General features: G+C 41.8%; 1 protein-coding gene across 1 annotated transcript in view; it reads right to left on the bottom strand.

Annotated features, from left to right (window-relative positions):
- Window positions 1-22,004, bottom strand: part of snd1 (staphylococcal nuclease and tudor domain containing 1) — a 93,958-nt gene extending 71,954 nt beyond the window's left edge. Inside the window, exons 1-11 of the mRNA XM_088282266.1 lie at window positions 21,737-22,004; window positions 20,310-20,459; window positions 19,574-19,694; window positions 19,381-19,462; window positions 17,902-18,062; window positions 16,828-16,919; window positions 16,264-16,422; window positions 16,083-16,189; window positions 15,856-15,946; window positions 11,399-11,503; window positions 4,996-5,097 (exon numbers count right to left, since the gene is read on the bottom strand). Coding sequence (XP_088138392.1) covers window positions 4,996-5,097; window positions 11,399-11,503; window positions 15,856-15,946; window positions 16,083-16,189; window positions 16,264-16,422; window positions 16,828-16,919; window positions 17,902-18,062; window positions 19,381-19,462; window positions 19,574-19,694; window positions 20,310-20,459; window positions 21,737-21,802 — 1,236 coding nt within the window. The 5' untranslated portion in view covers window positions 21,803-22,004. The remainder of the gene's footprint in view (window positions 1-4,995; window positions 5,098-11,398; window positions 11,504-15,855; window positions 15,947-16,082; window positions 16,190-16,263; window positions 16,423-16,827; window positions 16,920-17,901; window positions 18,063-19,380; window positions 19,463-19,573; window positions 19,695-20,309; window positions 20,460-21,736) is intronic.
- Between the last annotated feature and the right edge of the window lie 1,847 nt (window positions 22,005-23,851).

Here is a 23,851-nt window from a genome sequence, read left to right as displayed (position 1 = left end):
GTTTGTTTTTGTCTTTTCTGGCAATAAGTTCCATTGTGGTGTCACTAATGAAATCTCTCTTCAGTGGAGCAAGGCAGCTCATGCCGCAGTAATGAACTCATTATGCTTAACTTTGGATCTTGGCTGATAGCGTGCAAGGTATTAAAAAAAAAAATGAAGAAGGGAGAGGTGGGGGGGGGGGGGTTGATAACCATGAGGGTCGCTTGTGGAATAGCGCATTTTCACCAATAATAAAATAGCGACAAGCCCTCGGGTTATTAAATAGCATAATTTAGCGCTTGTGTGTGGAAAAACAGCCTCCGACAGGCAGCCGATGTGAAACCACGCAAATAAGCCCGCCTTATTTTCACGTGGTGGTAAATTCATTTAACCTCGCTCGCCCTGCAGACATCCGCCGATGCCTCGCAGCCCAAACATGATACATGCTTCCATGACATTCGCATTAAAAAAAAAAAGGGAAGGCAATTAAAACAAAAAGCTATGCTGTGTCCGTGCTTGCCTTTGAATTGAAATGGGCCGCGTGTGGCCAGGCATGTGTAATTGAAAAATGCTTTAATTGAGAGGTGCGTATAATGAGGTGATTAAAAGGGAGGAGGCAAAGGATAAAAAGTTGTGATACGTGCTACAAGCCAAATATAAAGTGGGAAACCGTTTGGGAGCGAGGTGCCTATTAAACAGGATGCAAAGACATCATTTTCACGGCGCTTTTTCCCCCGACTCATCAAAAATTGTCACCGGCGTAAAAACTGCTGTGACATTGTTTTCCATATTTTCGCTGTAAACGAATTAATCTCTTCAGTATGTCACAGTAAAATATAATACATACTGTGTATTCGAAATATTTTCGTGGCAGACAAAACTAAGATTTGGCTGAGTGCGCTTTCAATGAGTAAAACCAGCTGGTGTGGGGGGGGGGGGAATTAAAGTGAGCCATCAAAAATGAAATCTTAGTAAAAAAAATTTATTTATGTTAATTCAGGTAAAAAAAAAATCCCCCATACTTATTAATTTGTAATATATATATATATATATATATATATATATGTTAAAAAAAAATTAATTTTCAAAAATCTCGTCATTGTGCTGAACGTTCTTTTCAGAAGCTAATTTTCTTTGCTTTACTTTTTAACGTCTGATTTTTTTGTTTGTAAATTTCAAATTCTTTCATCTCAAACGCATTATATGAACGTGACAATTTTTTTGCTCCTTGAAAGCAAAGAAAATGGACTGGCTAAGTCCACCTACACTCATTGAAAACACAAAAAAAATGGAAGGGAAAAAAAAAATAACAACACCACAAACTGTACCTGAATCTCTTAAGAGTTAATAACAGGAACGTGTGAAGGAGTGGGCGCAAAAACTGGATGCGAAAAAATGCTAAACACAAAATCGACAGGTGCTGAGACAATTGGCTTGTTTTGGCGAGTTAATCATCCACGATGTAACCGATCGCAAAGGGAGTGAGGCGACGGTTAGACTTCAAGCGGTCCCCTTAAAAAAAACAAAAAACAAAAAAAAAACCTCATCCTTCAAGTGCATCCTGTCTCCATATTCACACGTAGCGCTAACAGTGCTAACGCGTGAGCAGCTGCACATAACGGGAGCCGCTTTTGAGCCCGCAGGATTATCCGAATGTGCTCAAGCCCGATAAGTGGCTTAATGCAACATCTCCATTGGACATTTTTTTTTTTTTTTTTTTGCTGTGACTGAGGCTGAGACCCAGGCGTACACAACAAGCACAACTTATAAAGTAAGAGCTTTTTTTGGGGGATTATGTCACCATGCAAACGCAGCCGTTTCAGATCCGGCAGGGATAGAGATCACTTTTAATGTGCATTTATATACATCTATGAATACCGCCGCTTTTGTTTTCTTTTTGTCTTTTTATTTTTTTGAGAGGCCACCTCAGAAAGGCAACGTTAAAATGCAACTTAAAACATCGCCTGTAGAGTTGTTGAAATAAGACGGCTCCGCCGTGCTTTTTACAATTTTTCTTCTTTTTTTTTTAATACACTAATCATTCTGAGAAATCAAACCTGGGCCCCACATGGCTGAAAGGAAAATTGAATATGCAAATGGCAGGTTACTGATAAGAGATGAAAATCACGGCGGTTTCCTTGCAGGGATGATGAATAGCAGCTTTAATGGCGAGCGAGCGAGCGGCGCTTTATTCCGCTGAAGTCGAGCCGCGCGGCGTCGTGGCTTTGAGCTTTTGCGCGCCGCTACTCGTGCTTTAATGCTGAGTAATGTCCTGGAGGGTTTAGTGGAGCTTGTTTACTCTGCGCTGCACTCTCAGCCTAAGATAGGTAATACAACGAATTTGGTTGGGGGGGGCTCAACCTTGCAACTGGACAAGATGCATCAACGGTCAATTTTTGCGCCTCCGAAGGTGACTCTCATTGTGCACGAATAGGTCAAAGCTAATTATCTTTGGCTATAAAAAGAGATTCGACGCAGAGCTGTTCTCTCGTCTACCAAAGCTCCTCCATGAGGCTTAGCGCTTCAGAGACAGCGTGACAGCAAGTGGGTCGACTCAACTCCCCAAAACGCAAAGCGGCGCGCGCTCTTGCACCCACCTCCGCCCGACGCAACTCCCAAGTAGGTCAAGGTAGCACAGATGAACATGAAAGCCTCCGGGGGTTAAGTCGTTACGCTGGAAAATAAACACGCTCCCAAAAGCAGGCAAGTGATGGTTTAATCCAAACTAATTCTTTCCCGGTTGCCAAGGCCACCGGGGGAGGCTGCCACCTTCAAAAAGATTCCATTTTTGTGTCTAAAAAAATGACGGGGGGGGGGGGGGATATGCCGTTTTTGTTGCTCATTTTGATCCCTAAAAACACTTGAAAAACAATTTAGAACTCTAATCGAAATGTAATCATGATTACGATATTGGCTTCTAATCGAAAAATACGATTAACGTGCCAAACGGAGACGAGGGTATTCAAATTCCCGACATTGTGAGTACCCTGAACGCAACATGGCACATGCGCAGGAAGTGTGTGACAAGAATTCTACTTTTAAACACAAGCCCCACAATCAAAGTTAAATTATAGCCTCATCATTCCTGTCTTAATAGTCCCATTTCCAGCCATCAATTTTTCAATAAAAAGCGTTGAAAACGCAGTCATCTTTGCCTTTAGTTTGACACTGCCGCTGCCGAGAGCAAAACGCTTACTTGTAAAAACAGGTCTCAAGGTGGAAGTTTGGAAACCTTGGCTATATTCCTGTCAAAATGGCTCTTAACTATCAAAACAAAGCCTCGTAGTGGACGTTCGGTAAAACGCGGGCATTTGCAAATAGACAACTGCAATCCATGAGACGTACATATACGTTTTCAAAAATGTAGTCCCTGCCTCCCAAAGACGTATTTATACGTCTTAGTCTTTTTTTTAGTTCCCTGTTTTTATAGCATTAGAACACAATATTCTGTTGGCCTCACAAAATCAGTCAGAATCCAGAAAAACGCTGGAATTGAGGGGGTTAAATGAGTTACGAGTGAGCAGCTTCAAGCTATTGATTTAACGGCGTATTGAAAGGGAAGTGCTCTTCAATTATGCAATACCAGACACACACACACAAAAAAAAAAAAAGACACTTGAAGGGAACTCGTCTTTGGCCTTTTTAAAGTGGATGATGCTTCAGAAGTGTGTTTGTGCGTTTTGTTTACGTCCGCGCAACACATTGTAGTGTCAAGTTGTATTGTGTTTTCACACCTTTAAAAGCAAATTTGTTATTCCGAACCCACGCGCGCATGCATTATTCCCCGAACAAAAAAAAAAAGGCATTGTTCAAAGCCATCTTGCATTTTTCATTCTAATGAGGATGATTAAAAAAGACAGATGAGAGGATGCCATTGGATATGAATGATCAAAGTTAACGAAAATGGCACTTTGCGCAAAGTAAATGGTGGCACTGTGTGGTTGGCGCAGCGAGGCTGTTCAAACAGCGGTGGGTGCTCCAGTGCTCTTTAGCTCGGCGGCGGTGGCGCGCTGGTGAGTAAATGATGGCGGCCCCCCTCAAGGTCTACGGGCCCGGCAGATCAATAGACACAAGAGGGGCAAATAAACACCGTTTGTTTGAAAGAGTGCGCCGGGAGCCAATGGCGGGCCCCGCGGCTTCCACTGCGCAGTGAGTTCTTAGAAATTGGCACAACCGCGGGGACGTTGTGGTGCGCAATCTGTTTCAAGGTGATGAAGTAATGCTTAAAATTGTCTGCACTCAGGGAACAAATGAGTCAGTTAAAAAAGTGTTTACCGAGGTAAGGATTCTAAAATGGCGGTATGAGCTTTCTCCAGGGAGTGCGTGGAAGTTTTTTAGAGGCCAAACTCACTGAAATGGGGTATATTGATTGGTCGGACAAATCTGAAGAAAAGATGTGTTAAAGTCTGCTGTATCACGATATCGACGTGGGTGCGTGACTTATATTTTTTTTGGTGAAAGGCACTTCTTGGATTTCACAAAGGGCACAAACGAGATATTAAAAGGACAGATATCTCAAACTGTGGCGCAAGCTCCCTCTAGGGGTGCGCGGGAGTAAAACTGAAAAATATATGAAATATGAAAAATACATTTATAGCCCAAATAGGCACAATTGGGGGAAAATTATTGTTAATTGACCCAATGTCTGAAGCAACAACGTGTGGAACTCAAAGGGGTGCGCCAGCTGTGAGATTTCAAAGGGGGTAAGTGGCTTAGAATTTTGGGAAGCTGTTCTAGGAAGTCTCGAATGACACAAAATAGTCTTTTTTTTTTTTTTTAAACACAGAAAAGACAGAAAAAGGTGCAAGCCTTCTCCAGGGGGTGCGCCGGAGTAAATTTGCATTGGCAACCTCGTGTAAAAATGACATTCACATCTCAAACTGGCTGGCTTTGAAATGTGTGAAATTGAGTGTTGGGACAGAAAACGGGAAGATTTGGATCTGGAACATGAGGGGGTGCGCCAGATTTCAGTTCACCCCCCCCCCCCCCCCCCCAAAAAAAGCCTTCAAAAGTCACCTTTTTCCCAATGAGCTTCTTCCTGAGGAACTCGCGGGCTTCGAACATGTAGGGGATGTCGTAGAGTGGACGGAATCGCTTGTCTTTGTCCTTGTTCTTCTCCTGAATGGAGGGGCAAAAAAAAAGGTCATGAATGAAGAGAATACGGAGAATAATACGAGCGAATCTGCTCCGCGGCGCGTACTCTCGCTGCTGCGCACAACAACAACTTGCCATAAAACAATCGCCCACACACTGACACGAGCGCCGCAAATAGAAGCCATTTGCATTTTGAAAAGGAGGCCGAGGTTTGCGAGAAGACAAACGCGTGCGCTCGGTGACAGGTGCTCTTTTTTAGAGAGGCGGGATTTAAAAAAAAAAGAAAAAAAAAAAGAACAAAAAGAAGAATCAGAGAAATGACAATGGTGCAGTTGGAAAATAAAGACAGGAGCTCAGGAGGACAATAAGCGCTTGTTGGACAACTTTTTTATTTTATTTTAACCTAATTATTTCATTCACGCGGGAACGACACATGCGACATTATGAAGATTCGTAGAAATGCTCATAAAAGAACGAAATTATGAGCCCTGCCACGGAAATGTCGTTCTCATCAGCGTCAATTTATTTGTTTCTAATTCCCTTTCTACAGTTGTGGTATTCATTTTCCTTGAATTTTTATTGCGGTTTAATGAAATCCCGCGCATTAGAGATGAAACGATATTATTCAGATTTCAAAAATCAGGTCAAAGTCATTTTAAAACCTCATCGGATTCCAGGTTTGATGATGAAAACATTCAATACTGTATTTCCATAAAAATGTTTGCCGGCATGTTTTATTCACTTTCATTGTTTATTTTTTTTTTTGTTTCTTTTCTTTCATTACATGTTGAGAAGAAAAAAAAAATCCATACATTCCAAACTGAAATTCCGAACGCTCGAATGACATCAAACCAAGTTGTAAACTAATCGGATCCAAAGGTGTCAACAATAACATTTCTGGGATTTTATAGATACAATGGAACCTCATGAGACGAACAAAATTGGTTGCATGAGCTAGTTTGTAACCTTGTTCATAAATCAAGGTAATGTTTCCAATTGAAATGAATGGAAATGCCATTAATCCGTTCCAGACAGTTATACTTTCACAGCTAATGCAATAAAAAAAATTTAAATAAAATAAATAAATAAATAAAGTAAATAAAAACTCACTAATACTTCAAATGATTTCTTACTCATGAACCTTAAATCATGCGACAGCAAACGACAAAACGGCCGCGCTCTGAGATGGATAAAAACCGCTTGATTTTGCTGCTTAATCAGAATAGACTGATCCTGTATATTGTATTTCAGCAATAACATTCCAGGGTCAGCTTGACCTGCAGAACGTTTACTTATCTGAAAGTGCCCGAAATGAAAAGATCCCAATAAACAGTCTATATCTGGTTATTTACTCCATTGCTAACCATTTTCCCGTGAAGCCAATAATCACGCCATTATCTCTAATAGCTTCCGATTTAATGTGGATAATTCACAATCGCCCGGCCTCGCCCCCCCTACACACACATTTTTCTGGAATTCACTTGCTTGAATAGGTTCGCTTTGACCCCGCGACATAAGTGATGGGTTGATAAAAGGAGAACTGCCTCACATGGAAGCACCACACTAAGCTAGCTCTCAACAAATCTGGTTTGTTTGTTTATTTATTTATTTTTCATGGAAATTCCTCTTTTTTAGGGTAGCACATTTAATTACAGCCTTCCAGATGATTGTGTGCATCCTTGAGGGGCCGGACAGCGAGAACTCTACAAACAACTTCAACTGCGAAGTAAAAAGGATGGAGGGAAGCAAAAAAAAACAAAACAAAAAAAAAACAAATGAAGAATCATTTCTGGACTAATAAGCTGCTTCGCGGCAGAAAGGCAGCCGTGTCACCGAGGGCTGTAAATGTCAGCACTCTAAGCCAATTAGGCGCAGGGAGCCAGAGATGGGAGGGGAGGGGGGAGGGGATGACAAAAGGTAGCACTTCTCCATCTTTTAGAAGGTTAATGGCGAGCGGTGCGAGGGGGTTGGAGGCGGAGGCAGAAGGCAGGAAAATGAGACGAGATAGAGCGAGAGAGAGAGAGAGAGAGGCGAACGCGTGGATAAAGATGTCGCCATTCATGCTTATTATTAGGATAATAATTATCGTCATGTCAAGGTCAGGAAGTGTTTCAAATAAATGACGTCAGGCGAGTCCAGTCTCGCCGTGAGCCACATGCTGCTTCACCTAAGACATTTGCACCCCCCCCCCCCCAATCCTTGCTGCCTCCTCCGACGAGCCCAGACGGGAGATAAAAGTGACAAGGGTGGCGTGGTGAAATTACCGTGACGAGACCAAGTGTGAGCGCATCACCCGTGAACTGCGCTAATGCCGCCCGGGGAAGGAGGAGGGAAGGCCGGCAGGGGAGCGCGGCGGCAGGGGCGGCGTCACGGCTCGTGTGTCTCAAAGCGTGACCCAGTAACAGCAGTTTGCGCTGGCTGTCCCGCGGGGGAAGCTCTCGTTCTATTTGGGGTAAATTCCCTTCGTCCCAAATTAGCCGCCACTGCTCAGGAATGGTCTTTGACTCCCGTGGAGAGGCATGACGCTGGCTGCGTGCGCCATGCGCGCAAGCTTAACGAACGTCAAAGGCGGAGGAGGCATGACTCAGGAAAGAGGGACGTTGTTCGGAGAATGTGCACGGGTTGACCATTTGGGGACTTTTCAAACCATTTTTGAAGAAAAGGTGGGATTTGCTCCACAAAAAGAATGGAATATAGAAGAGAAATCTCACAGGAAAACATTAGAAACGCAATTTTTGATCCCTCATAGATCTTAACATGAGCTGATGCAATCTTTAGTGTCGAGATGTCGACTGGATTTTTCATCTTTATAAATTTCCATTCATTATAAGAACATATTCTTTATCCTCTGAGAAGAACAACGAAAAATGGACAAACTAGCCTAAGTAAAATGAATGGACTTTTTGACGTATATACCCGTCAATGGGAGTGAATGAGTTAAGCTGCCGGCGGCCATCTTGCGTTGCCATTGGCTAAGCACGCCTGACTTCCATAAATTAATTTATCCGTGACAGTTACTTTATTTTGTCTCGCCGTCTTACGCACATTTAGTCGAATACTCGAAGATTCGTCTGCATCGAGTTGTCAGGACCGTTAAGACGTGAGCACAAAAGCCATCAAGATCAATTTTGCCGCAAAATGTAAACCTAACCTAACATCTCTTGATTATGCAAACGGTGAACTTTTACTTTCTATTCCGCGATGTCATTACTTTCCGTTTTTAGACCGTACAATATTACAGCGAGCTACTTCAAAACACAAGTGAAGTATCTCGCCCATTAACACGCATCGCATTGTCAGCTAATGCAAACGGGCAGTGACAACAACAAAAACAAAAAAAAAAATGGTGCACAAGTGACTCAGGACTTGGGCAGTCCCCCCCTTCCCCCCCTTGTCCCCGCTTACCCCTCCCCGCCCCATCCAGTGTCATCTTGTCCCAAATTAAGGGGTCAAGACATGTCACGCCAGGCTGGGGGTGCGCTGTGGGCGCACACATGTCGTGGCAGGATGCTCGGATTTGAAGGGACGAGGGGAAGGGGGGGTGGGATGGAGGAAGGGGGGTGGGGGGCAAAGTGCATTTAGGGCAAAAATAGAGCTAAAGCACGCTGGGTAAATTGGCTTAGTAGCTTCTTGTTTTATTATCCAGACACGGCGGCCATTTTGTCACTTTCTGTCAACCGAAAATGACATTTGTTCATGGCGCAGCTTCAGAAAACGGGTGAGCCGTGATTGGTCCTGAGCAACTGTGATGTCATTTTCAGTCGACAAAAAGTGACAAAATGGCCGCCCGAAGATGACTAAAAATGGGTGGATTTTTCTGCTTAACTCATATTCCGCAAACGCAATATTAATTAGAATGCCGTAATCAGGCAAGTGAAGGCGCAAAGAACATTTTATTGCAAAGAATCTTCGGGGGGTCGACTTCCCCTTTAAGAGCTTTTTTAGGCCAGTTTGAACAAATCTAAGATTTCTCTCGGCATTAAATGGATCAAACCTCCGATGACGTCTTTTATAGATTACATACAAAACCATTTGACAATCATTTCTAGGCATTTTGTTGATTCAAACTACCTCGTGTGCACTCTGAACTTTTATTTTACAAGGTAATTGGATAAAAAGTTGGCACTTTTTAAGAGGATAGAGTGCAACTTAAAGGCTAATGGAGGTCTTCGTTTTAGATGCAGGGATAAGTGGAAAACCTGTTTTCAGTCTCGAATCTTGAATGAAATACAAAAAAAAAAAAAAAAGAAATGAACTGGTTGGATGCGTGTGAGCTTTAAACAATGATGCAATGCATCCTTGACCCTACTTAAAAATCTCACGGGTCCAAAAAATAAACGATGCTAGCAAGTAGGCAAGAGCTAACAATGAGTCACTTGTGCGCCACCGATGTCCCTCTTCCCTCCTTTATTTATTTATTTTTTTTAAACTCTGCTGGTATGAATAAACCGACAAAATAAATAAAAAGAGGAAAAAGACAAAAGCGGGGAGAAGGCAAGCGCCGAGCTGGAAACGACTGTGCCATTGCAGTGATAGCGAGAGGAAACATGACTGGTGCAGCCATGTGTTAGTCTCGTAACAATTACTGTAATCAGCACAGGATGGGGGGGGGGGGTCTTTCAAAGGCGAGGTCGGAGGGGCTGTCACACTTCATCAGTGCACCGCTAACATAGCGTTTGGCCTCGCTCACCCAGCTGAAGTACACACAAAACACACACGCATGCTTGCAGAACGCTCAAAAGCTCACAGAAAAATTTTTTTAAAAAATAAATAAAAAAGCGGAAAGAAGGCCTTCATCGCCTTCTGTTCATTTCTATTGTGCATCAAGGCACTTTGCAATTTTGACTGAGACAAGGCGCATATTGCGCATTGAAAAAAAAAAAATTCAAAGCCAAGGAAGTCAGAAAAAGTGAATGAAAAAAAAAATGGTGTGTTGAATTTACTCAATTGTGCACAAAATGGAATCATCTGGATCCAGATGCGGTTTGACATCTTGAATAACTGGCGAAAGGCACGATTCTTCTGGGTGAAAATGTTGCCGCCGTGACTCAAACGCCGCGTCTCAGGTTTCCGTCCGTCTGCCCGTGCCAAGCTCGCTGTCGACGGCCAACGCCGCGCGTGTCAAAACGTGTCGAGCGGCGGCCCGGGCAGAGAGACGCACCTGCTGCGACCTCTCGCTCGCCTCCAACCCGCGGGCGAGCGTCCGTCAGCGCGGCGTCTCACAAGTCTAACGGGCCATAAATGTGTTGACGTTTACGAGTGCGCTGCGCTTTCGGCTGGTGTCGGACAATCGACGATACATATGCGACATGTTTTATGAAATATCAGTAAAAGGCACGTCATACGAAGGCTAGCGAGCCATCGTGTCTCCATGGCGACGGCAAGCCGGACCAACTGGACGGCAGGCGGGCGGTCCTCGCTAACAAAGCTCAGCCTGCATGATGCCAATGAAGAAAAAAAAAAAAATGTCGCCAACCATTAGAGTGAGCAAAAATTCTGAATTTGATCATTTAACAAGAAAGAGGAAATTTCATGAAAAATACTTTCGGGGTGACTTTTGCACACTGGTTCTCAGTAACATGACGTGTAGCTAACAAAAAAGGGGTCTTGTTAGAGCAATGCGGTGACTCACCAAACACGCTTTCATTTGCAGACAGGAACTCCACAAATAAGTAAGCCCACACGATTGTTGTTATTGGCAAGAGACATTTCAATATTTTTTTTGCTGGCCTCTTTATATTGACGCATTTAATGTTTTTTTTTTTGTTTTTTTGAGGCAAAGCAGCCTGGATACGATGAAGGTTGCCATGCGAGGTAACCAAGCAGTGTGTGTATGGTGTGCGTGTGTGTCGTTTTCATCTTAAGCTTCGCCTCGCTCTCCGCAATGCTGCAAACACTGGGCGTGAGCCAGCATCTTGGGGGGGGTACTAGCAAGTAGTCACGGAGCGTTCCCACGGTAATTTGGACATAGGTCAATGCAAAACGTTGGTTGGTGAGTTTCATTAAATCATTCAATCCATAAGACGTATATATACGTTTTCAAAATTGTAGTCCCCGCCTCCCGAAGACGTATTTATACGTCTTAGACGTTTTTTGTTTTTTTTTTTGCCTCATAGACCCATTTTTTTTGTCTTTAGAACACAATATTCTGTAGGTCTTGCAAAATCTGTCAAAATCCAGATCAAAATACTGTGATTGAGGTTTTTCCTCTCGTGAAAACGGCTGGGATTAATTAATAAAAAGAAGAAAGGAACAAAAAAGTTTTGTTTTTTTTAAGCGGGAGCAAAAAGTGTTCACCATAGTCAGTAAGTTTCTGTTCTCGTACCTCGCCCTCGATCCTGGGGGGCCGGATGCTGGACAGGTGGATGGTCTTGTAGTCTCCCGAGTTCAATTTGACCACCATGGCGTCGGCGTTGAGAACCTGCATCACCTGCAAAAGGCGCAGAAAGATGCTGAGCGTTAAACAAAACGCACAAAAGTGATTTAGGAGGCAAAGGGGGGTGGGGGGGGGGGGACATCGGCGGCGAGGTTTGAAGGACGGAGCGAGGACGCTGCGTGATCCGGGGAGAAGAGAAGAGATTTAAAACGCAAACAAGCTGTCAGAGATTGGCCGGGGGAGCGTTACGTTGCTGTCGGAACCCCAAGCGGACGGTCATAATTCACGGACACATCTGCAAGTTTAGTTAAGGACGCCGATTGCTGATCTGATTGTGTAGCCTACTCAAATAAGTCACCGGCTCGCCACTTTTATGTCTGGGAAGCAGGCAGGAGATTTAAAGCCTGAATGGTATCAAGATGGCAAATTTGTGAATGATAAGGTCTGAAAATGCAGATTTAGACACTTTTTGGACTTTTGGCAACATGCAAAATATGATTCTGTCTTCCTCTGTATTCCTCTTCAAATGCCGTGAAGAAAATAAAAACACGATCTCACTCCTACGACTCGGAAACAAACACAGTGCAGCTCAGCCTCTGGCTCAAAGACGCGACAGCTAGCAATGAACTTGTTTGCAACGGCATGGCGAAAAGTAACGAGCCCAACCCAGAATTTTAGCTTCAAAGGCTAACTCATTAGCATGACGCCCTCCTCGACACTTGACTCAATTAAAAAAGACGAATTGGCTTCATGGTGGCGCTTTGCGAGCAGGAGGGTTGGCTACGTTGGTCAAATATCATCTTACGACTAGCGTGCCGCATTAGCATAACTCGCCGCGCAGGGACCCGGGCGCCCGGCGACCAAATAACTTGAGTCACACAAGTCTGCTGGGGAAAATTATGTAAATCTCCCGAGATGAAAAGTCATCATTTAAAGTCATGAATACCAATGAAGTGCGCTAAAAAAAATTGGGCGTTCTATCAAAAAAAATAAAAATAAATTAGCAAAGGCCTCCCCGTGCTTGGACAGAATGAGTTTAACCCGCCATGGAGGAGACGAGGAACCAATCATGTGACGCAAGCAGGTGGGTCAATAAAAAGCCTTCAAGCGTCCTCATCAGAAAATCAATCATCACGAAAGAGTTGCGGAATAATTCAACTCTGACGTCTTATTAGAAGAGGCCGAACATTTTGCACACATACCAAAATGATACCGGCGGATCAACAAAAATAAAATAAAAATGCTGTTAGAAAATTATGTGTCATAATCAACTGATAGAAAAAAAAATGTTCAGAAATTTGAAATTAATTTGACTAACACTGAATCACGTTGCCATGAAATGAGGCAAAAAAAATTTTTTTTTACAAATTTGAGCTTTACCAATATGCAGATACCATCAACCTAATCCAAGCTTAACTCAGATATGAAAAACAAAAACACATTGGAAGTGCTTAGGTGTGACTGAAACATTCGAAACATTAAAAACACAAAACGCCGGCTCAACAGGAGTTTCATTCTTCGTTCCAATAATCAAGAGCAACATCCGGCGGGGAGCAGGAATTAGACCGGGCCCACTCGCCGATAATACATCACATGCTTATCAGCGAGCCTACACAAGGTCACTGGGCGGCCCGCGCACGTGAACAAGGCATTTAGCGGCTAATTAGGGTAGGGGGGGGGGGGGGCGTTGGAAAGACAGATCAACGCCCCGAATAGCGAGAGGAAAAATGGAGGATGGCGCCGCGTCATCTGATATGACAAAGATGGGGCGGTGGGGTGCTGTTGGGGGGGGTTGGCGGGAGACTTGGTGTGACTCATGGCCTCAGTTGGTGGGGCTTCCAGAGGTGGCACTCTACTGCCACCTACAGGACGCTGCCGTGAAAGACATCTGCAGTGGCCAAGATGTGTCACAGCACACTGAGATGGCGCTTTTAACCCGCAAGGTTGCGGGAGAAAGGAAAAAAAAAAAAAAGACAAGAGGAATCGGGACTAACGCATCTCTGGCAGCGTTTTTATCAAAACTGCCCTGAGAGGTGACTCGTCACCCCAAAAAAGTTGACAAATAAAAAAAAGAGTTTATGATGCCTCAGATAAATAAACAAAGCAGTGTGAGTTTTCCAGCCTGCAGCGTAGGGGAAAATTGTGGCGAGTAAATCGTGGGAGTGATGCGACTGGCGGAGTTAATCCGCTCCAGCTCCAAAAGAACAAAGACATGATAAAAAAAAAAAAAATAGAAATAAAATACAAATTTTAAAAAAAAATGAGACTTCAAGCTATTTAATGCCCCTCCCAGGTGACATTGAATATCAAACTGATCCTAATCCTGACGTCCGCGAGCTTAAAGCGAACACAATGGGAACAAACAGATATTTTCACACAAACGGTGGAGCAACACATGTAGACAGAACATATAACGAGACTTATCCTCAGTGAAAAATGACAATTAATTGTAGCACCCAACTGATAAGGAATTTTGAAACCCGGTTTTTAGAAGGAGAAAAAACGGATAAAGGTAAAAACAACTGGCAAAAATCCCACATTTGGCCAATTATTTCAGTCAATCTTTAAAGGGCGAATGAATCAATAGCGACGCCACTTAAAATAGTTGTGAAGCGCTTCTTCTCCTTTTTTTTGTCTGCTTGGCAATATTATAGTCGCACACAGCAGAGGATCTAAAAAATTAATCATGATGCACAAAGTGTTTGAATCTTGCAAAGGTGAGCAATTTTACTTTATTTTAGTTGCATTTACTGAAATGGTATTAATATGACACCGGCTTGCACTCCGTTAAGCGTCTGTACGTCTTCAACGTTGACTCGTTTTACAGTATTCTTCCATTTTGTACTCGATGAAAAGCTATTTGTACCATCTTCTGTGCAGTTAATAAATGTTATGCGGGGAAATCAGGCAGGTGTAATCTCCCTAGCCATGAAAGGTAAGTAAAAAGCCTTTTCCACCACATCATTTTCAATCTATCACCTTGGATATTTTTTTTTTTTTACTGGGGGCGGGTAGGACTATCGGGACATGGCCTACATCCAGTCCCAAGTATAAAAAAAAAAATGAAATAAAAATAAATAAAGAGGCATCAGCAAGATTGACTTGTGGGGATTGGACCTTCTCAGGCCCGTCGTCACTTTGTCTCGCTATAAACGAGACCGACAGACGGCGGATGGATGGACGTGCGCAAGGGACAGATGGCAAATTTCTATTTTTTTTTTTTCCCTTAGCAGTAGTTTTTAAAAGATACATAAAATCATTTGCTATTTTTTTTATTTTGCGCAAACATAATATTCACGTAGCAGACTCAGCTCCAAACCAGATGAGCGCTTTGGTGTTGGGCTTTTGGCGTGTTCCTTTCGCCCGCGCCAAATATTCCCTGGCACATCCCAGCCGCTCGTTTTTTGGGGAGATCTGAGAGACAATATAAATGTTTCATTCCACCTCTTTTTGTGTGCATTCATTAAGCGAGCTCCCTTGATCGCCAGCTTTTATGTAAGCCTCAGGCAAGCCGTGAATTTAATCAGGATAGTATAAAAAAAAAAAAGTCTGGGGGGAGACTTTGGGGATGTTTAATATTTTCTCCTCTGTTGCTTGAGAAAAATGAATCCAATGAAGGCAGTAAAGGGGGCTGAGATGATGTGGAAATATATAATATGATCTTACACCGACTCCATTTAAGGTTATATGCGCTGACAAGTCTGCATTGAGGACACTTTCCTCTCCCCCTCCTCCCAATAACCTCCAAAGCTAATATGTGCCTGGCTTTTAGCATCATGAGCCAGCGATTCCGGTCCTAATTGGACGGGGGACCCTTTCAAGGTGGCCGTCAAGCTTTGTTTATGGCAAGAGAAGAAAAACGAGCGGGGTTTATTCAGTTTTACTTTGGTGAGAGTTGGAAAAAGGAATCAAGTCATATTGCCTTTTTTTTTTTTTTTTTTTTTAAATCCGTTTTGATCATTTTTTTTAGAGCAAGTTTTATTTGTTTTATTTTTTCGAAAATGTTTTAATTAAGCTTGTAATTAGTTTTAGTTTGAGTTTTTTTTTAATATATGCAATATTTGACTAGTGCGAGATAAAAAAAAAAAAGTCACTACGCATTGTGTAATAAAGGAACGCAAATAAAGTATGGATGCTGTCGATTAAAAAAATAAAATGGGAGAAAAGAGTTACGTGGGATCCGTTTTTGTTTCAAAAATCCATAGTTGTAATGCTGAGTGGCAAAAGAAAGCCACGAGCGGATATGCATATTCATTTCCGCCCATTAAACTCATCACAGAAATACAGTTTGAAAAGATTGTCTTTCCACAGCTTTTGTTACATATTCATGACTTTCCTCTTGATTTCCCGAAAAGTAGCGCTTTTGTCAACGCGAGGATTCCACGACAAAATACTAAAAGCCTCACCTTGGCCACAAATTGTCTGTCCTTCTGGTCCAAATTGGCGGTGGGCGCCACGTAGTCCTTCCAGATGCGCACTTTACGCTCTTTAGCCGATCTGAGCGTAAAGAAGAAGTCGGACATGATCAAATAAATGTCTATAGAAGTCATTTCTGTTGTAAACTTGACGACTGCTCGTCAGGTGACTAACATTACTCCCAAAATAGAATTTTTAAAAAATGTGCTTTAAGTACCGTTCAGCAGCTCGGAGTTTCTCGGCACCCTGCGTGTAGACGGCCATGGACCAGTCCACGCAACGGGCAAAGCCTTCCTTCAGCAGCAGTTCGGTGATGTTGCCATTCTGGGGTGGAAAAGAAAAAGAAAATCAGTGGAATGAATGTCGTACGATGGCGGCAAACCTTTCTCATCTCTTACCGGATGCAGGATGGTTCCAAGGATGACCTGGTTGGGGCAACTCTCCAGGATGATCTGCACGTCGCGCTGCAGCAGCCGCGACTCGGTGAAGAACTTGGCCTCGGCGGCGAAGGGCTCCGGCGACTCTGTGCCGTCTGCTTCGCGCTTGAATGTGGGACACTGCGGGAAGCAAAAATTAAAAAAAAAAAAAAAAAGAATAATCTACGTGCTTTGTCTAACAATTTGTCTTTTTGATCTTCCTTTGGATATCCTTGTCGGGATACAAACAAGTATTTCAGCAGCCTGCCTGGTAAGTAACATTTTATCTTCAAGTGGCAGATGAGCCAGATTATCTCAAGTGGTCGCAGTTTAGTAAAAAAAAATAAATAAATGAGATTGATGGCAAAATGTTGCCAAGCGGATATGACACGCCGGTGGAACAAATAGAGACAAACGAGCTCCAGAAGTGCGCAGTTGCTCTTTTATTGCCTCTTTTTTTATATACTGTATATATCTTCCCATAACAAGCCTCAGACAAGCTCGCTTTCTTTTTTTTGTCAGTAAAGTGCATCGGTTCGATGTTACCTTGACGCCAGACAGCATGACAGTGACCAGGTAGTAGTCGGGCAGCAGCAGGGCGCGCACGACACTGCCGTCACGCACATGTTCGATGATGGCTGGCGGGGAGGGAGGACAGCGGCATGGTTAGAATCATAGCAGATAAAAGTATTTTTTATATTTTAGAAAAAAAAATAAAATTATTCAAAAAAAAATAAAAATAAATCAGATTTCACAGTAAATCAGACTAACTGGATAGAGCAATAAAAATATTTCTATATGAATATATGCTTAAAAAATATTTGAAATGTTTAAAAAAAAAACTATAAAAATAAGCAACAAAAAAGCAAACTATTCCTTTTTTAATATAAAATAAACAAAGGTTTATTGTTATATTATACAAAAATGTTACAAAAAAAAATATTAGCTCATTATTCAAATAGTAAGCAGGCACAGTTTGGTTGTATTTAACTTTGTTGTAAAATACATTTGACAACATTTAAAGAAAATAACCATTTAAAAAAATTTAATTATAATTATTGTTGCATAAATTATATGTAAAAAGAGTATTGGTAATGTGCAAATAAATAAAGATGCAAAAAATAAAAACCAATCAATACATTCATTTTTAGCTATTTTTTTGTTAGAGAAATCAATCACACTGGACGTGAACATGTTTTAATCTTGAAAAGTAAGAGGATTCACAATTTACTAATAAATTGAAATTAATATAACAATAAAAAAAATAAAAGAGCACAGAAATAAGCAGGCTAGAATGTGCTAAATGTCACGTTTATTAATAAGGCCTCATGTTTGCATGCATTAAAAAGCAAGCAGGATGAAAAGTCACCTGTGTGAAAGTCAATTTGCGCTTAAATGCTACTTTAATGTTTGAAGCACCATCTTTGCTAAGAGGGGGGGGGGAGCAATGAAGAGGCTTTTTTCTTGCTCATTAGTCGGCCGGCTTGCAGGCTGGTGAAATGAGCTGAGTGGCTGTTAACAGCACTGCGCGCCACATTTAACCTCTGAAGGTTGATCTGGCGGGCGCCATCTCCCGAGTCGCGCGACCTGAGAAAATGTCGGGGTGCCGCCGTCGCATACCGTTGATGGGATTCTGGTGCAGCGAGTCCACAAAGTTGCGCGGGTTGTCGATGGTGTACTTGAGGTCGCGGATGGTGTGCGCGCTGCTGCCTTCGCTCCACATGCCCTTCCTGGACGCTTTGGCCTGGTCCTCTAGCTCACACAGCCGCACCTGGTCCAGACTGGAAGGAGAAATAAGTGTGCAGTGAGAGACATTTTGGATACAGAGTGAGGGATGCAAAAGAGTTCATTACGACTGCGTCATAAAAGGAATAAAAACACACCTAAAAATTTTTATTACTAAATGCATATATTTGTAGACATACAAAATTTGACATTTAAACAGAAATATCACAAAACAAATAAAAATGTGAAATAAAAATCAAATAGAAAAATATTATTAAAGTAAACAAAATATTTTTTCAAAATGAAATTGAAATGTATGAGGAAAATATTTAAAACAAAAAACATGAATTAATATAATAAAAAGATATAAAACATACATCACAATGTAAAAAAAATCCGCCATACAATTCAATAAAAAAAAAGATTTATACTAAAATAAAAAAGAAGTAAAAAATGAAAATGAATGAATAAAAAAATAAAACAAAAAAGTCAAAAGATAGATTGACATAATTATAGAATATAAAAAAATACATACAAAATAAACAATTATGAACCCAAATGTGAATAAACAAAATTAAATGGCGTAACAAAATGTATAAAATAAAAAAATATATTTTATAAATAAAATAAACACAATTCATGGAATATTAAAATAGTGTAAGATGGCACGAAAACAGTCATCATTTTTTTCATTCATGTCAATTCCACAGCACCGCAAACTTAACTGCACGGCATCATATTTGGAACCCTTCCCAAAATGTTGCACATCACCGAGACCCAACTGGACCATTTACACGCTCGGGTGCGCCAGATATCCAAAATGACCAATGACCACTTGGTCCCAAAACGGCAGTTAGCTTGTGAACACATGTTGGCCTCCAACTGTCCAACGCCATCTTGGTAATCGTCATTATCCTCCCATAACCGTCAGTGGACAAAGTCACACTGGATCGTGGCAAATGGAGCCACTCGGGGGAAACTAAGCAAGTGTTTTGGTGTGTTTAGTCGGCGGTCACGTGACAGCCGGATATGTGGTGGGGAACAATCAGCTTTGAAAGACAGCGCACTGCTGCCACCAAGAGGACACCGCCAGCAATATCCTCAGCTTCAACTTGGAATTATTATTATTTCATTTTTTGCAAAGACAGCATTTGTCATACAATGGCTGCTTGACTGATGTTTTTATGTCGTGCGAGTGCCCGATACACGATAATTGCCTGTCAGCTGCAGCGCGGCCGCAACGTGCTAATTACAAACCAGAGAAGCCGGTGTCGCCCGTGGTTATGCAACGTCCTGAAATATAGGTTCTCTTTCAAGCACTTTCTCAAGCGTCACACGTAAAACGGCGCGTTCAAAGTTGGCGAGGCGTCTTACTTGTTGCCTCTGATGCCTTCCCGCCGCACCATGGCGAAGCCCTCGTTCACCAGCGACTCTGCGATGTTCTCGCCCGTTATGTCTGCAAAAGAAACGTTCGCGTGTGTGTTTATTCTGCTCATTTTTAGCTACGCATCAACATTAGAAATCGACCCGACCGGTGGGTGACCATTGACGCAGCTAGCGAGCTGACCTTTTCCCAAGTAGACCATGCCGTACTCGCGGCCCAATGGGGTCTTGATCTCGACGGTGAAGCACACCTCTTTGCCAATCAGTTTCTTGCGCAGGAACTCTCGGGCTTGAAAGGCCCACGGCTGCAACACACCGAGCAAGATGAGAGAAATGTGAGATGATATTTTTTTGGATCGTGCAGTGATTTTATGGCGTAGAGATTTTATTTTTGGTTTGGTTTCATTAGCGCGGCTTTAACATGCATTGATTTAGCATTCTTTATTCTAAAGTAGCTGAACTATTTTTATTTATTATACAGTTTTGTATTTGTTTTTTTTTTACTTTATTTAGATTTTACTACATCATATTTGTGCTTTATATGGCCATTTATTAATTTTTTTTCAATTTAGTTTTATTATACAGCTATTACAAGTACAGCATAATTTTTGTATTAAATAGTTTCTTTTAGTTTTATAGTTACAGTATATTTTGCATTTTGCAAGTTTCTCTAATTACTCCAAAGGATGTTAAAAAGTCACTTGCCTTAACAAAACAAAAAAATGTTTTGCAAAGGCGGGTGGCAGTTTGACCCCGCTGCATTTGGAACAACTGCTTTGAAGTGAGAACAATTTGGAAGTCAACCGTTGTGGTTGACTGTAATTGGATTGTTTAACAGACAAAACACTCCAGCTCAAATTCCTCTCGCAAACATTAGCCGCCATGCCCCAAATAAGAAACACAAATGGAATCACACACACCTCGTCGGGGGTGTCCTTGGTGTCGGGCTGGCTTTGGGCGGCTCGCCGGGCCATGGCGCCCGCTCGGATGTTGCTGAGGTTGATCTGGCGCTCCGGAGGTGGGCCGCCACGAGGCTGACCTCGCACGATGATGGCGCACCCGGAGAGTACCTGGACAAAAATACCACAGTTAATAAGCATAAAAATAGTGAGAGATGGTGGAGGTGTAAATTTCTGCCTGTTGCCATGGCGACAACCAGGAGATGGTGGCTTTTGACAGCTACAGCATTCGGGCAAATCTGTGCAAATAACTTTTCTGCGAGGACTGTTATATGAATCACTGCATTAAAAAAATAATCACACCATCTGACAAAAAAATGTTTTATGCTCAATTATTTTCATAATATCAGACTACAAGTGGTGGTGGTAGCAAGGAGGTAATCTCAACTCAGTGTTTTCTTCGGCCTTACAACAATATCAAATGCGTTTGATATTATCACAAGCAGCTGAGCTCTAACAAAATTGGAAACTGGAAGCTTTGCAATCATGAGAGCGGTATGGATAAAGGTGAAACACGGCAAAGATGCAAGAACATGGCCTGGAGGAGTGTATGGCAGAGCTGTCGTCAGAACAGACCAGCCAAAAACTTCTGCTCGTCCATTTAATAATTTCTACCAACAGCATGAAGGGAAATATATACATTGTGGGATTGTGGAAAAAAATGCATACATCAATACGTTTTCCAAATGTTTTTAGCATCCCCCCAAAATTAAAACCTTGTATTTGTGTGTATTTTATATATAGCATGTATGATGGGGACATGAAAACAGGAGCTACGTGTCAGTCTAGTGGAGGGGGCCAGCGAGGGGGGTCCGAAAACACCAACCAAGTTGCGTTCCCCGATTAAAAAAAAAAACAGCACTTTAGACCATTCCTGAGCAGGAAAATGAAAAGCTAACCGCTTAGCTTTTTAGCAACGCACAAGCAAACGTGGCTAACTCTGCAACCCTACTCCAAAGTTCAAAGTTCACCCCCAGTTAACATTCAGAAGTCATAAGCCCCCCGACCCGTCCGACTCCCACCCCCTGCTAGCCGCTAGCTAGCTGGGAAAGCTCACATCTGTCGCGGCTGGAGCGACCAGCACGCAAATACTGAAGTTGGCTTTCCGCTTTGACAATCCCACACAGCGGATGCCGAAGTTGCCTTTAGCTCGCCACGTCGCGGGTTTGCAACTTGAGAACCACTTCACGCCTGTTCCAAACGTCATTTGGCAGCAGATTGTTAGCAGCGTGCTAATATTAGCCGCTGGCTCCAGCGCACTTCGGATGACACAATGTCAACACCACCCTTAATTACACGTGCATTCGCTAAAGTCGCGATTGAATCGTCCATCCAAGTCGGGGAAGCTAGCTGGCTAGCTAGCGCCCACACATGAGGGGGGCTCTTACCATCTTAACTATCCCTCGCTGGAGCCCAGCGGAGGCTGTCTGAGCAGGAGCCGAAACAGATGCCATGTCCAACGGTTTAGAGATTTGCGTGTCGCCGTAAATCAGAGCGGGGTAAACCAGGCAAAAGGAAGCTGGGACTCTGGAGGAGTGACTGCTCTACAGAAAGCCAAGAGAAAAAGGCTTGCGCGTTGGTCAACACACACGTCGTACCGGAAGAAGACCGTGTCACGCATGCACACACGTCACTTAGCTACCCAGACTACTTCCGGTATGGAATGAAAGGGAGTGAACGGGGGAGGCTCGGGGCAGCGCAAACCAATCGAATGAAGCACTTCCGGGTCAGCACATGAGACACGTCAGCATTGTTTGATTTGGATTATTGATGTTCAAGTTTGGATTATTTTTGTTGTTTAATACAAACAATATTGTTTTCGGAACGCTCTTCTGAATTGATACTTATGATACCAATATATATATATTTTTTAATTTACGAATTGTATTTTCTAGTGTGACGCCAAGGTTGTGGGGCGTTGATTGACAGCTGCCATTGATTTGTATCATGTTGACCTAAAAAATAATAAATATATATGGTATGAAAAAATATTGTTTTTAATATTAGTAATAATAAAATATGGTGGTATTCCAGTAATTTATTTTTCTTCACTTACATGAAACATTACAACTATTTTCTCGGGTGGGTCGTACGTATACTCAAATAAACCTGTGATGCAATGTCTTCACCAAGAGTTGAGATCGATTTTAAGAGCTAAACACGTGTATACGTTGCAATGCTGCCACTCCGTGGCTAATTGGAGTAACTACACCCAGGTAGGAAAAGGATATTGACCAACCACGAATGTATTATTTTATTATTTCCATTTCTGTAATGTAAGTGACGAAAAATAAATTATTGGAATACCACCATAATGTATTATTACCAATAATACAAACTATATATTTTTTATTCTTTATACATTTTTTATTATTTGCGTAAACAAGATACAAATCAGAGGCAGCTGTCAATCAACGCCCCACGCCCCTGACGTCACACAAGAAAATACAATTCTTAAATAAAAAAATACATTAGGAATCATAAGTATGTATTCAGAAGAGCGATTTCGTTAATACAAACAATATTATTTTCAAATCGTTCTTCTGAATACATACTTATGATTCCTAATGTCTTTTTCTATTTACGAATTGTATTTGCTTGTGTGACGTCAAGGGCGTCGGGCATTGATTGACAGCTGCCACTGATCTGTATCTTGTTTTCGCAAAAAATAAAAATAAATGTAAAATAAAAAAAATAAAGTTTGAATTACTGGTAATGATAAAATATGATGGTATTTTAGCAATTTATTTTTTTCGTCACTTACATTACAGAAATGGAAATAAAATACATTCGTGGTAGGTCAATATCCTTTTCCTACCTGGGTGTAGTTACTCCAATTAGCCACGGAGCGGCAGCATTGCAACGTATACGCGTGTTTAGCTCTTAAACTCGATCTCAACTCTCGAGTGAAGACATTGGATTAATACAAACAATATTATTTTCAAATCCCTCTTCTGAAAACATACTTATGATTGCCAATGTCTTTTTTTTAATTTACGAATTGTATTTTCTTTTGTGACGTCAAGGGCGTGAAGCATTGATTGACATGTGCCACTGATTTGTATCTTGTTTACGCAAATAATAAAAATATATATAAAGAATAAAAATATATAGTTTGTATTATCGGTAATAATAAATTGTGGTGGTATTCCAGAAATTTATTTTTCGTCACTTGCATTACAGAAATGGAAATAATAAAATAATACATTCGTGGTTGGTCAATATCCTTTTCCTACCTGGGTGTAGTTACTCCTATTAGCCACGTAGCGGCAGCATTGCAACGTATTCTCGTGTTTGGCTCTTAAAATCGATCTCAACTCTCGAGTTTTTTTTTTAACGAAATGTATTTTCTTGTGTGACGTCAAGGGCGTGGAGCATTGATTGACAGCTGACACTGATTTGTATATTGTTTACGCAAAAATTAAAAAATATATACAAAGAATAAAAAAAAATATCGCTGTATTATTGGTAATAATAAAACATGGTGGTATTTCAGTAATTTA

This window comes from Idiotropiscis lumnitzeri, chromosome 2 (genome assembly GCF_059441095.1).
Source record: "Idiotropiscis lumnitzeri isolate Australia: NSW breed Sydney's pygmy pipehorse chromosome 2, RoL_Ilum_1.0, whole genome shotgun sequence".
NCBI classification, from domain to species: Eukaryota; Metazoa; Chordata; class Actinopteri; order Syngnathiformes; family Syngnathidae; genus Idiotropiscis; species Idiotropiscis lumnitzeri.
This window is presented reverse-complemented; position numbering and strand designations above follow the sequence as displayed.